Source organism: Aphis gossypii, chromosome 1 (assembly GCF_020184175.1).
Source record: "Aphis gossypii isolate Hap1 chromosome 1, ASM2018417v2, whole genome shotgun sequence".
NCBI lineage: Eukaryota > Metazoa > Arthropoda > Insecta > Hemiptera > Aphididae > Aphis > Aphis gossypii.
This window is the reverse complement of record NC_065530.1, coordinates 33545202-33560639: the sequence shown is the minus strand read 5'-3', so window position 1 is coordinate 33560639 and position 15438 is coordinate 33545202. Positions and strand designations below refer to the sequence as shown.

General features: G+C 39.1%; 1 protein-coding gene across 2 annotated transcripts in view; it reads left to right on the top strand.

Annotated features, from left to right (window-relative positions):
• Positions 1 to 11501, top strand: part of LOC114125324 (homeotic protein proboscipedia-like) — a 60960-nt gene extending 49459 nt beyond the window's left edge. For both annotated transcript variants that reach the window (XM_050199616.1, XM_050199619.1), the window contains 2 exons: positions 7572 to 7714; positions 9353 to 11501. In XM_050199616.1, the coding sequence (XP_050055573.1) occupies positions 7572 to 7714; positions 9353 to 11356 (2147 nt within the window). In that variant the 3' untranslated portion in view covers positions 11357 to 11501. The remainder of the gene's footprint in view (positions 1 to 7571; positions 7715 to 9352) is intronic.
• Positions 11502 to 15438: the final 3937 nt, after the last annotated feature.

Sequence of the window (15438 nt, the reverse complement as noted above, 5' to 3'; positions counted from 1 at the left end):
TTCCTAGTGGGGAGGTAAACTTCGACAATCCCCTCCCCGATCAAACACACTACTGTCTGCCGAACGTATATAAATTACGTACGCACGCGACAACCCTCGTCCAAAAGCCGTGACTCTACACTGCACGCGCGTTGCACCCCGCACGAATATATATGTATATATATTGCACACGCACACATTTAAACGCGTATATCCACGCCGCGCGTCTTTATCGCTCCCCGTGACGATATGTATATACTTGTGCGCGGGTACTTGAGCGAAGTATGACGTCATATTAGCATATTTTAATAATAAGTTAGACGCAGCGTTTTGGTGGTGGAATGACGAGGGGGCAGAGGATATAGCGCGAGCGTGGTGTGTGTTCGTGTTATATAATCTATGCACACGCGTATATTATAATATATTATATATAGATCACTGCTACGCATAGTCTAAGTTTCGTCCGTAACACATTGCATACCTACGTAGTGTAGGTATATATATGTATTATGTGGGTAAACATAAATAAACAGCGGCATATTGAAGAACGAGGCCGTGGCGCTAAACCTATAGTATTTCTCGCAGTACGCCCGAGTCACGGAGAGACGCGTGTCTTGCCACGACAAATTACGTGACGCCGGCAGTCTAACGACGATGGGAAAGAATTCGATCTGCGGTGGCGATGCGCGTGATTTTCTCCAGAAGAATATAATCGCCGAAATTTGGCAGTAACGGTAAATCGATTGCAAACGATTTAGACTGCTGTGTCACGACAGCAAGTCATCGTATCGTTGTATCGTGATAACTGATAACGGTAGAGATAAATAAGTGATAATATATGCATGCACAGGATGACGATGGTGCTTTATATCTTACGCGATCGCGTTTTAGTTGGGGACTTTACGACTGATATATATATATATTTATAGGAGTGCCATTTCTAGAGTGACCATACCAACGAATATAAATTAACTCAAAAGCAGTAAATTAACTCTTAGCGTTTTTTAGGGGGTCTCATGATTTCACTAGGAAACATTAAAAAAAAAATACATATATATATATATATATATAATACTCTTGGCCAGATCTGCAAAATAATTTTAGACACACGTCTTTGAGATACACTTACGATAAGTAGGTATATAATATGATTATAAGCGGAGAGTGCGTATAAACATAGATCATATAATATTATATTATACTCGTATAATTTTGAACGAACACGTATATTATATTCTCTATGCGATTAAATAGTTTTGGTTTGTATAATATTCGAGTCTAAGTAGTCGAAAATGTACATAACATAATATTATAATACGTAGATAAGCAGTACTATAGTCTCAACAATCTTTTGCAGAGCGCTACCGCATAGCGAGTATGTAGGGTATTTACGACCGCGACGAGTCGTACGATCGGTACGAGACGAAAAATATAGATAAATTATAACTACACGCCATCACATACACGCCGTTGACGTACGGATTTCAGGAGCGTATTATAATATATGTATTTTGTTTTTAACGAGTGGATGTGTTGCGACAGGCAAAACTCTAGCTGCAGTGTTTTCGTCCCACCGCCGCCGCCGCCGTCGCTACCGACTACTGTACCGCCGCCGCCCGGGCCGAGGGTCGGTGCGTGCATGTATAATATTATTATATACGGGGCCCGTGGGTTTGATTGACAGCTCCGCCGCCGCCACTCCGGGGCAGGAAACGAACCAATGACAAGACGCGAATACTGATGAACGCGAGCGCCAAACGGTTGCCATGTTTTTCGGTCACGTCGACCATAATAATACATATATTATATCGTGACATAATATTACTATAAATAATATTATAACGTGCACTATATACACTATTATAATACCTGTACAGAGTGTTCCTCCGAGTTATATAGACACCGTTTCGTTTCGACGTTTGTACACGGGTGGACATAATAATAATAATAATAATAATAATAATAACAATACGCTGGCCGCATCATAATATTATTATTTTGAAACGTCCATTCCGATCTTCCGGTTCCGTCCTGCATCATCGTGCTGCAGCTATAGTATATACTTAATAATATTATTGTACCTACGAACCTTGTGTACATACGATTTTTAACACGGCAATATTAATGATGTATATTCATATAGGTACCTGAAGGATACGACGAGAGGTTAAATATTTTCAAACTGCTAAACGAATTACATCACAAATACAATGTAATAATATTAGGTCAGTCGAATTTCAACACTATGTAATCCAAAATTATGTACATCAAAAATAATAATTACATTTTAAATCTGGTGCGCCACTGTATATCGTCTTCTCTGTTAACATTAATAGAGGCAGGTCATTACACGTCATTCGGGGATTCGCTATATATATTATATATAGTAATAAATCTATACACATACTGAACCCATCAATAATCTTATATATTGTGTCGATGATAATATGGGTAGCTACAGATTGTATAAATACTATAATATCGAAGATTTATTATAATATAATGAATATATTTTAAATTAGCGCAAGTTCAAATTAATGTAAAATTACATAAAACTTGTAAATACAAAAATAAGGTTAGGTTAAGTCTTGCAGCTTAAAGGTGGAGTAAATCTCAGTGCCAATGGTAAATCTATAAATATGGTGTGTTTCGGACTCCCTTATACAGTCGTAATACACCGAAATCCCATTACCTCCTTTCCTGAACCGAATATACCAAATGTTGGTTGTGAGGTACTTGTCTGCATGTGGGCGGATACGTATTTCCACAAGTTAGTTCTAATTAGCTGTTTTTTCTTTGTATTTTTGTGAATGCCAATTTTAATTGTACAGATGCAAAAACTAGGCACCCGACAATCTTATTAAAATTGAACAGGGTCCAAGATTTATCATAGTTGATCCATGACAATTATTTGAAATTTAGTACATTTAAATCCTGAATAATTCTTAGGATAAATTCTTGGTTTTTTAAAATATAAATGTATATTGTTATTTGATTTGGACGATTGTTAATTCTCATTACAAATCTAAGTCTGCCGGTTTTGTTAAGTTTTATCTATTACATTTACTTAGAATATGTCCTATACACATTTAATATTCGTTAGTTATGTGAATTCGTTATAATGTATTATTTTATCAACGTATAGGTAGGTAGATATTTAATCTTTTTAAAAAAAAAATATTGAACATTTTATTTAAAATCGAATTTAACTAAACCGTTATGTTACATTATATTATAGGTATTCGTCATAATATAATCGGATAAGACGTATCGTATATTACAATAAAAAGTTGAAATAATATATATTTTAACCAACATACAAAACGACATCGAACACACACACACACACACATCACCACCACACCGCCCACGCGTGCGCATATACATTTACCACGGGGTAATGACGTCATAATATAAAATATACACACAATACACGAGTGATGTATACATACATTATACATATTTTCATATTTTGTGTAAAATTACCTATATATAATAACCGTTGACAAGGTGCATCCAGGCCACGGGGTGTGTGTTACGCGGCATAACAAACTCGCGGTGATTTCGGTTGAATGAGAGAGATTATATTATTAACACTGGTGTCGCGGATCCTTTTGTCAACGTCGTCATAGCCTCGCGCCCTCCCTACCCGTCCGTCGTACGAAATTTTATACTCACACCTCGCATCCGTCCCCCGTCGTTGTATATACAACTACTTTATACGTCACGTCTTCGCCGACGGCAGGTTAACCGTCTGCAGTTCTCGCCTTAGCGTGTGCACAATGCATAAAATGCGTACCGCGACATATCGCGTATAAATATAATGCACATCCTTTGCCGATCCATAAATACGGCCTGACAAGTTGTTCGCGGGCTTAAGGATTTCCGAAGAAAAACCCCAGAATATCTTAATTAGATTATTGTATATATATATATATATATATATATATATTACACACCCATCGCAAGGGGTTTCGCGTGTTTATTATACGGTCTATGTATACATACATAGTACACGGGTATAGTCGTGATCCCGTCCGTCCCTGTTATACATCGATTGAGGCTGAGGCTTCCGACAAGCATAAACGGTCTCTCATTGAAAACGTCAAAAGTTTACCAAAGTGTGCAGGCTATATACGTATGTACGTATGTGGATATTTTGATAAATCACTAGTCGTAAATATTATTATGTGGGTATATATATATATATACTGCACGTCTCACAATGTCTATATAAAGCACTACGCGTATAATGTATAGTTCTGACACAGTTTAATGTGATTTCAATGTACGATTTTAGATTTCTCTGATACACCCTGTACACACATAATATATGTATCGACTTATACCCTATTCTTTATCATTGTGTATATTATTATACCTATAATATAGTGTGTGAACCGTCAATCGAGTGACGTTATAATTCTGCAAATCCAGCAGGTTTCTGTATCACGTTTTGATTATTTAATCGACGGATTATAAGGAAGAATTTCTTTTTCCTGCACATGCCTCTCCTCCCCCCACAACTGAACATCGGTAAACAATAATTTAATATGATTACCTAGTATAAACATCGGTATGCGTCATATATATAATGAACGATTAAAATACTGAGTAAAAAAAAAAACAATTTGATAACTTGTTTGTTCAGGTTATTTGTATACCTATATATATATATATAATATAAGTATATGGGGGTGAGAAATAGGTATGTATACTGCAGTCATGTCAAACGCATAAATTCTTAAGGTTATGATGCGCGCGCGCCCATAGGGAAAACCGAGAGAAATATGCAAAACAAAAACTTAAAAAAAAAAAAAAATAATAATAATAAGTAAGTAAAAACCTTGTGCAAGAGGGGGAATGAGCACGACGAAAAAATCAATGTAATATCATTAATCAAAAATTCTTTTACCGGTCTGTAAAAAAAAAAAAACAACGCGTAAAAAGGGTCGGCGGGGTAAAGGGGGAGCGTTTCGTATAGAAAAAACAAAAAAAAAAAAAAGAATACGGTAACTTTTCTTAACTTTATGTGGTGTCGGGGGTCGACGGTGGAATGGTAGGGGGATAAGCGAGCGCGCGCGGAAAGGGGTGCGGGATGACTTTCGGATGTTTTATATTGGAAAAGCGAAAAGAAGAGAAAAAAAAATGTTTGTTCGCGAGACAGAAACAAAAATGCTCAACCGACCCCCACCTCCACTCGCCAGCACCACACAATAACCGGGCCGCCGTAACCTCGTCGGCGGTATATACCTATGTATAGATATTACATATATACCGGACGATATATGTGCGGCGGGAGACTGACGGACGGACGAGACCCGAAACGGAACCCCAACAAATGATGTCAGCAATAACCCCTCTCGCGCTCCAGTAAAAGATATTCGTACATCCGTATATACTATATATACATAATAATAATAACAGCAACAACAACAACAACAACAACAACAGCAGTAATGTCATACACACACACACACACACACACACATTTATATCCGTTTACGCAGTTTAAGTCGGAGCAACGACGCCGGTCCTCGCCCGCTTATTGTCATCCTGCAGTCAAACTCTCGCGTTTGCCGGTCGGGCGATATTAAATTTTACCTGGCGACACATGGCCGCGTATATAATAATATATATCATATCATATCATATCATATCATATATCGTATATATGAGATTTGACGATGACTGATGAACGACGGCCGCCCACCCCCCTCCGGTCGCGATTTCTCGTCGCAGCCGACCGTTATATTATATACGTATATATACATCTAAACGAATACGAGCGCAGCAGCACACGCACTCCGCAGCTCCTCTCTAGTCTCACGACGACGACCCTCGTATCGTCGTCTCGTCCGGATATGTGCGTCCTACATAATATATATAATATAATATATAATATTTCGTTTGCAGCCCGCGCCTTTGATTCCACCACCGCCGAGGCCGTTTCTCTCTCTCTCTATATATATATATTATCTTATTCCGTCGTAGCACGCGGTCGTCGTCTCGTCGCAATACTCACTGCCTCATATATACCGATGATAATATTATGGCGGTCGACGCGCGCGGTGAGGGAGACGATGACGGCGTGTAGACGAGAGAAGTGACTTCCGAAAATCAAATTCCGCCCCGACGAACCGTATTTGTATATACCTATTACCTATGAAATATATGTGTGTATATGTATGTATGATATATTTTAGAGGAAACACGCACGCACGTACACACCAGTGTATTTCGGCGAACAGTGGCGTCGTGCAGTATGCGTCATTCGAATTCTCATTATTAAAATATCCCACGGGTTCGATCGGTTTCTCGTCACTCGGAAACGGTCTGTGGGCCCCGCCGCAAGTATTTTCGCTATTCGTTGAATGTTGATGACGTCTCTCGCGCGTTACAAATCACTCGAAAAGATCCCGGCGTTTCGGGTCTCGTCTGATTCGGTAAAAATAAATAAATATTTCCTCGAACACAGCGTTTTTACACTTCCAACGAGTGTTTTGTTTTTTTCAAACAAAATATTATAAGTAGGTAGTAGAATTGTACTGTGCACTAATAAATCCTACGTCACAAAACCGACACGTAAACGAATGGAAAATATGAAGTCATATGGTAGGTATTATACATGCAATTAGTAAGTAAAACTAACTTGCAGGTGTCTCTTCGATTTATCGTAATAACGAAAAATTTTAAACGTTTATGTTATATTAATGACGGGTTAAAAAGAATAAGTACTTATCGTCACATGTTTGAAATATTATAAAATCGTTTAGACAAAATTTAAATTCAAGAAGTTTTACGAACGAACAATTTTTTATATTTTTATACTAAATAATATAATTATGAAAGCTTAATTTGTATTAAAATCACGTAAGCCCAATTTTAAATTTTTCACTATTATTAATGTAACTAAATGTATTTTTTATATCTATTCTATTAAATGTATGAATATTATCTAGTTAGTTAAACCTAAAACGATCGCTCGGTGGTTTATTCGTCTAAGATTCGTGCATTAATATTCATTGCAGATTTCGAGAAATAATCAATAAAGTATTGTTAAAAATATTTCTGATAATAATTGATATCATCACTTAAAGTTTTTATTGATATCATTTCGACACGAAATCAACGAGACCGCTATGATGTTCACATCGTAAAACGGAAATGCGCATTTCGACAACGTATACTTAGTTGTCGGCGAGATACGCTTTTAAAAGAAAAACAAAAACAAACACGTTTTGCCGCGCAGATCGTGCGCGTTGTTTGTTTGACGGAAACAAATGCGGTCGGCCTTCCCTCGTGTCCGTTCGGATGCCTCGTCATTGGGTTAAAATTTATCTCTTACGCCGCCGACGGTCATTAGGGACGTTCGGGCCAATATGTTTCTTTTTTCCCGTCTTCTGTTTTCATATTTTTATAATATTAATAATGTCATTTGTCAGATGTGAAGGCGAAAAAATAAGACGCCGCCAATAGATTTTTGTATAATTAATAACTTCGAGGTTGACATGGATTTTTATTTTTCCATGACCCGCATCTCTCATATTTCGGCAATCGTTTATGTTTTTCGTTTTGTCTATTTGTTTCAGAAAACGGGTTACCTAGGAGACTACGGACTGCGTACACCAACACTCAGCTTCTAGAGCTTGAGAAGGAATTTCATTTCAGCAAGTATCTGTGTCGGCCCAGGAGAATAGAAATCGCCGCATCTCTAGACCTCACCGAGAGACAGGTATACACGTAATATATTTATATTATTATATTGTGTACAAATCATCGCATTAATATTAATAATCATAGCAGTAAATATTTCAAATCATAGTGGTATCGGAATATTCTAAAAAGTAATTGAAAATGAGAAACTGTATAATAATATGTAAATTAAATAATATAAATGTGCATTTAAAATAATAATAATAACTATGACAAAAAAAAATGTCAAATGACTAGGAAAAATATTATATTATTATCTGGTTACTTGTTTTTCAGAGTTTTTATTCCATAAGCGCAATAATAAAAAAGCATAGTTTCGAATTGTGTTCATCAGAAAAAATTAAATGACATTAAATTACAGGTCTTGGCCGGTGCTGTAGTGTGTTCGCGTTGTAAAATCGTACCGGAACATATATAGCCACTGTTGTTATTATGTTATGCTCTCCGGAGTTATAAAAATCGGTTTCCCAGCGATTACCGCGTTTAATGTATAATGCAGCTGTATTTCAATGAACTCGGACCTTGAACAAGATGATAATAATAATATTTTCCGAAAAAAAAATGACATGGTTTCGTATACAGTACATTATAAGTAGGCAGTTCTCAAGGGAAAATAAATTCTGATATAACTTCAGGCGGTTTTGAAATATTTACGCCATTAAGACAATATTACATTCATTGTCAGCGTTATTAAAACATTGTACAGAAATCAAATACACTTTACTTTTCGATTGTTTCAAACATTTAAAACATTCTAGTTGCTTTTATATTACACTGATCTCGAGAAAAAAAACGTTTATAAAAATCGTATCGAAAAATAATTTATTGTGTATACTGGAAGAATCAAAACTCTTATACCTATTAATCGATTATAATACATAATATAATAATTATAAGCGCATTTTTTTGTTTTCTGACTTAAACGGCTGTGTGCACTCGTTCAATCGGTGTGGTCTGCTGTCCAACATCGAAAATCGCAGTTAAGTTTATTGTCTAACGGCAGTACAGTTAGATGCATATATACCAACCATAAAGGTACCGTTTAAATTGGGGAGGCGGGGAAGAGAGATTGTACCCGGTTGCTGTCAGATTTTTGATGCAGATTCGAAAACTGAGACGTTTCACGTTTTAAGTCATCTGACCGTGTCGCGTGAACGACAACGAAACACGCTGTTGTAAACGGCTCGTGTATGTCGTGCAAACCCAACGGAAACGGCCGTATATAGTGTTCGGGTGAAACGCCGCGGCCTCATAGCAAGAATATAATATTATATTTTATGCTATGTACCTGTCTGCATACATACGATATATATGTATGCGGTCCTATTAAATTGTAATTTGGACGGACACGAAACGGAAAAAATAAAAATAAAACGTGTCATGCTCCCATGGGCTGCACGGTGAGTTGGTCGTACGTGTGCTTATTGTACATAAATATATATATATACAATATACATATTATAATGCCGCATGTGTTGATAACAACAATAGGAACAATATAATAATAATAATAATAATAATAATAATAATAATAATGACAATAATATAATATGAACGTGTGTCTCTTCTATTCTGATTTTCCCTTTTACTAAAATTTGTCTAGAGGAGAAAAAAATGAAAACGTGCGATTGAATTTGGTTAAATATACGTGTTTCAGGTCAAAGTATGGTTCCAAAACAGAAGGATGAAGCACAAGCGGCAGACGATCAACAAACAGGGCGAAGACGGCGACGACAAGGACTCACAAAGTTCGGGCACGACTACCGGCAAACACGGAAAGTCGTCGGGAGGCGGCGGCGGTGGTGGTGACAAACAAATGGACGACAAGAAGAGTTGTCAGAACTGCGACTTGCCACCCGGCATAATGATGGAGCATGTGACCGGCCGGAACAGTAGCGGGGCCGGAAGTAGCGCCGGTAGCGTCAGTTCGTTCGACACGAAAATGGAAGACGACTCGCAGTCCAACGAGGGCATCATGCACATGACCGTCAAACGGGAACCGTCGGGCAAACCGGAACAGGCGCAGACGAACAAGAAATCGGCGGCGGCCATGTGCCCGAAAGATCCGATGAGACTAATGCCGGACATTTCGCCGGAAATTGGCAAGTCACTGAAGGGAGGCGGCACGTCCGTGGGAAGTCTGACGCCGTCCACGCCGGACACGCCGTCTACCGCACTGTCGAGTCCTCTGGGCACCGCGGCCGCCATGTACCAGCAACAGCAGCACCAGCAACAGCAACAGCAACAGCAACTGGATCACTCGGTGTCCATCACGCCGCCGACGCCGTCCAACGGCGGACCGACGGCCAAGTCGCCGTACTCGAGGGTGGCCGCCGACTCTTACAGACAACAGCAACAGCAATACAACAAGCAAAACAATTTCGGCGGCACCGGTAAGGACTGCTACATGTCGCAGTATCCGCCCAGCACGCAGAGCCGCTGGTACATGTCGCCGGAGACTTCGTCTCCGCCGTCGTCGTCTTCGTCTTACAAGTCCAAGTCCGGCGCGGCCGCAGCCGTCCAGAGCCCCGGCAGGGTTCAGCAGCAGTCCGGTGCGGGCCATTGCCGTCAACAGTACTTGCAGGGCGCCGGTGCGGGTTACGGTCCACAACAGCAATACTGTAACGGTTACGGCAACAACGGTTATCAGACGGCCGGCGCCGGTGACTCGTCGTACCAGCAGCAGACCGGGACCGTACCACCGTCGGCCGTCGGTTACCACCACCGTCAGGCGTACCAACAGCAGCAGCAGACCGGCGTCGCCGGTTACGGTGGCGGTACCGCCGGCGGCGCCGGTACCGGCGGTGACGATTATCACCATCACCATTTGAGTTACGCCGGCACGTACCAAGCTACCAGCCAGGGATACGCGTCCAACAGCCATCACATGGGAGGCGTCGGCGTCGGAGTCCATCATCAACAACAACACCACCAACAGGACCACCATCACTCGGGCTCGCAACTGTACAACATGGACTACCACCATCAACCACATCATCAGCAGCAGCAGCAACTCCAACAGCAGCAACACCACCAGCCGCCGCAACACCATCAGCAACAGCAACAGCAGCAGCAGCAGCAGCAGCAGCAGCTCAGGTACAACAAGTCGGCCGCGGCGGCCGCCGTGCAGGTGTCGGCTGCCCAGTACTACGTGCAGGACCCGGTGGCGGGCGGCGGCACCGGAACCGCCGTGGCCGCCGTACCGGAACTGGAGGCCGCGTTCTCCGACCAGTTCCACGCGCACGGCTCGTCCGTGGCCATGACGCCGCCGAACAGCGTCCGGGCGGCCGCCGACTCGTCCGGCGACCACTTCAACAGTTTCCATCACTTCTACAACGGCGGCGGTTCAGCGTCGGCCGCTGTGGTCGGCGGCGGTGAACCGCACTGCCAGCACCAGCAACAGCACCATCACCAGACGGCGGCTGCGAACGCCGTCGCCGCGGCCGCCGTCGTTCCCGTCACCGCGGGCGGCGCCGCAGCCGCCGTGGCCGCCACCGCCGCCGCGATGGCCCACCATCCGCCGCCGCCGCCGCTGCCGTTGCCGCATCATCACCATCACCACCACGGCGGCGTGCACGACAACAGCAACAGTTCGTCCGACTTCAACTTCCTCAGCAACCTGGCCAACGAGTTCGCGCCCGAATACTATCAGCTCAGCTGAGATTCGCTTTACTATTAACTCGCACGTTCGTATTACGGCACGCCGACCACTTGCCCATCGCGGTTTTTCCTGTTTTTTCGTCTTTCGTGGACCCGAATATCGTCGTCGTCCATCTTTATTTTTGTCACTGCATGCGCTTTGTTTTTTTTTTCCCCCATTTGGTCTTCTCTCGTCCAAATCGTGTCGCCTTCGTGTACTCCGTCGACCGTAGTCCGGCGATGTTATTATTTACCTTTTTTCAATATATTAAACGTTTGATCAAAAATTAGCACCGATGATTGTCTTCGAGTCGTCACGCGTGTACATAATATAATATAGTATGTGCGAGTATAAGCACGTCGAAATACCGCGTCGTAGCATAATGTTTAACTCACCGTCTCACATTAATATTTTTACGATATTATAGTGGCGTTTAAAATCTATGAACTTTAACTTTTAACAACGATTGAATTTGTGTTGTGTACCTATACGTTTCGCGGGTGTTTTTTTTTTTCGAAATTCAGTAAATTCTAACACACGTGTTTTAAACGGATGACAACCCGGAAAACGACTTACTGTACGTCACATTATATTTATTTTCGTTTATGTACACAAAATTCGATCACGTCTAAGCTCATTAAAATATTATTGTTTTTATGTTAAGTATATTTTTTTATTCATTCGTTACGTTTCATCATTATTTTGTATACCATTTTATTTTAAACGAAAAACAAATAATATTATTATCTTCGACGATTTATTATTTATTATTTTTGTTGTTTTGTATATTATTATTTACCGTTAATTTTCTAGATTAGGAAAAGTTCGTTATAAAATAACGGTGATGTAGATGTTGCACTTGAAACCGTGGTGACACATTACATTGCAGCTTTGTACATTACTTATACACATTATATAGATGAAATACTGTAACTAAATAATATAATAACTGTTTCCTTTTGGTCGTGTTAAATATTTCTTGTACAAAATTAATTATTATTAAATTATATTATACATTATTAGAAATTGTTGTCATATATAAAATTATTATTATTGTCGCGTTTTATTTTATGATATTATTACTATTATTATTATTATTATTATTATTATTATTTAGTTTCAATTGAATCGCTATAAGAAATACGTTGAAAAGGGGAATAAATGTATGCCTAATGTTTAATGTTTAAATTATGACATTGTAGTAGAAAACATTCGTCTTATTGTAATGCTGCAAGGGACAAAAAAAAAAAAATAATAAGAAAAGTTGTATAAATGGTTCAAAATAACGGACACGATTGCAATACGTTTTTCTTTATTTTTTTTTTTTTTATTTCTATTGATTATGTATTTAAATAAATTGCTGCTATTATTATTACTCTATTTAACTATTGTAATAAATTGTAGTTAAAACTTATGATTAAATTATACAAAAAAATAAAAAATAATAATAACGATTACTTGAAAAGTCGAAATAATATTATTTCGTATTATTGATCATCATTCATTTATTGAACAAATACTGATCTACAACAATTTTCCAGATCAAACGCGTAATTTTCACATTTCGTGATGCGGAAATGGTAAAAGTCGTAATTTTTACGCGTGACATCAGTAGGTGGCCTAGATCACCCGACTCTGTAATGCATATAATACAATGCTATAATATGCTATAATACAGCCCATATTGTTTAGGAGGAAAATCTGAAGAAAATAACGAAATACTGATGTCAGTGCGCGACGGCGACCGCCGTGAAGTAACACAGTCGTGATATTTTTTATTTTTATAATAATATCATGACAATCTGATTTTGTGCGGTACGAACCGTACGATAATGTAACGGAAACAAATTCGAGGAAACGGAGAAATCGCGTGTACATACTAATAATAATACTACACTTGATATGCCCCTACTGCCCATTATATACGGCGGAGTATGAGCATTTTCCCGATTTGGGCGTAATACATTATAATATTATTATATTATAGTATATAACTGATCTTGAGCGACGTTGCCCGAGACGAATTTGGTGGATTTTGCGGATTTACATACTCTCTTAAACTCGGTTTAATGTGAACCGCACACATTTTTAACACTATTATATTTGGGTCGTTTTAACAAAAACCCGCAGGTCTAAAACGATATTCAATCACGATAACTATAATTATGTTTTCTGTGACCGATAAATACAATACGTTGTTATAACTTCTATAACTATATTAGTATATTACTATTGTATGAGTCAACTGTATAAAATATTTTCAACATTTTATGTGTTGAAAAGTAAAAAAGTACCCAAGTAATAAATAAAAAGTAGGCCGTGTCACCACTACCACGATCTCGCTAAATCTATTGACGGAACCTTTATGAAAATCTGTCATTTTAGGCCTTTGGTTTTATAAAGCGTCTTTAACGTGTATTTATGATTTATAGTTGATCCTGCAAGGCGAAACGTAATGGCAGCGGATTAACGCTGTCATAAACTACACATGTTTTTAATAGATTCATTAGGGCGGTTTTGACCGAATATACTATAATTACGAGTTTAAAATATTAATATAATTAAATTATTATAAAAAAAAATAATGATTATTCATATCGTATTAATAATAATAACGACGCTAGGTATTTTATTTTCTAAAATCGCATAGTAAAAAAAAAAAATTGATTTCAAGAGGCACCGAATTTTAAATATACACGATGACGAGTGCCGTAGATCCTGCTGCAGTGATCCACGCACAAACATTTTTCTTTATTTACATAGATTTTATGTCGACGCGACGACACGTCTTCGTCGAACCGTTCGAGAACAGACATAAATTATTATATTGTTGTGCCTATCGATTGACAGAGATCGGAGATTAGGTCAATGGGTTTTGGCACGCCACACACACGCACACACACACACACAAGTGAATTGTGGATATATAGACGTGGCAGGAGGCTGTGCGTGTGTATCGTGCAAATAGTATATACTGAACGCGTATATAGTAGTGGTATAACACACAGCAATATGTCACGGGATTTTGATTAATGGCCGTCGGCCGGCCCCGTTTCACCCTTGACTTTTTTTTCCTCTCTCTCTTTCTCTCTCGCCCTCCGTCTATCATTCTCTTTCTGTTCCGACCCCTCTGTAGTCTTCTGAACGCACCGCCGCCAGCCGGAGGGTCTTTTTTCCGGATCACACCGAGCGCCGCATCGTTCCGCCGTCAATTTCGGTCCGACACTTCAGCGCGAGTGCGTGCGAACGAGCACTTTCGTCGTAAGTATCCGATATATAGCTGTGGCTTCTCTGCTGTATATCGAAGACTATAGTCGACACTATAATACGTGCGTATAGCAGAAAAACACCCATACGACGCACAAACACACTCACATTTCCTATTCTAAACGCATATACGTGCGATATCGTCGAGTGAGTAGTGACGGCGTGTGTGTGTGTGTATTACTTATTTTATATTTTAATATTTGTTATAATATATATTATATAGGTACTTCGTTCCGTGTTTGCATAAGACGAGAGGAAGTCGTATAGTTACTTCGATTACGGGTGTACGTGTAAGACGTTACGAGTGAAAGGATAACCGCAAAAATTACGAATCGAATATATTCCCGTCGTGTCCACAGTCAATCACTCCACTGAACCACGTGGAAAGCGTCATAACCACAGAAATCTTAATATTGATCACTGCTTGATCAAAGTAGGAATCAGTGGTCCCTGAGAGTTAGATGTTTGGTTTTTGAACTAAACAAATAAAAAATCTGTTTTCAGTTATTTCATCCCTCGTCAGAAACTTATCATTTTACATAAAAACAAGTGGTTACACAGCTACATTATTATAAATAATAAGTAAGTTCACGTGTTAAAATTTTCCGATTTCATCATGTCTATTTTTTTGTCTTGATACTACAGTTTTGCTACACGCAATAAACATTTTATTATCCAAAAACATTTACTTTCTATTCAGATCACGATTAGCTCAATCAAATATTACCTTTAACATAATTATATAGAAAAATATACTTACAAATCATCATATATTTTTAATAATATTGTATTCGTCTATGATATGCACCGTAATAATATGGACGATTTCCAAATTA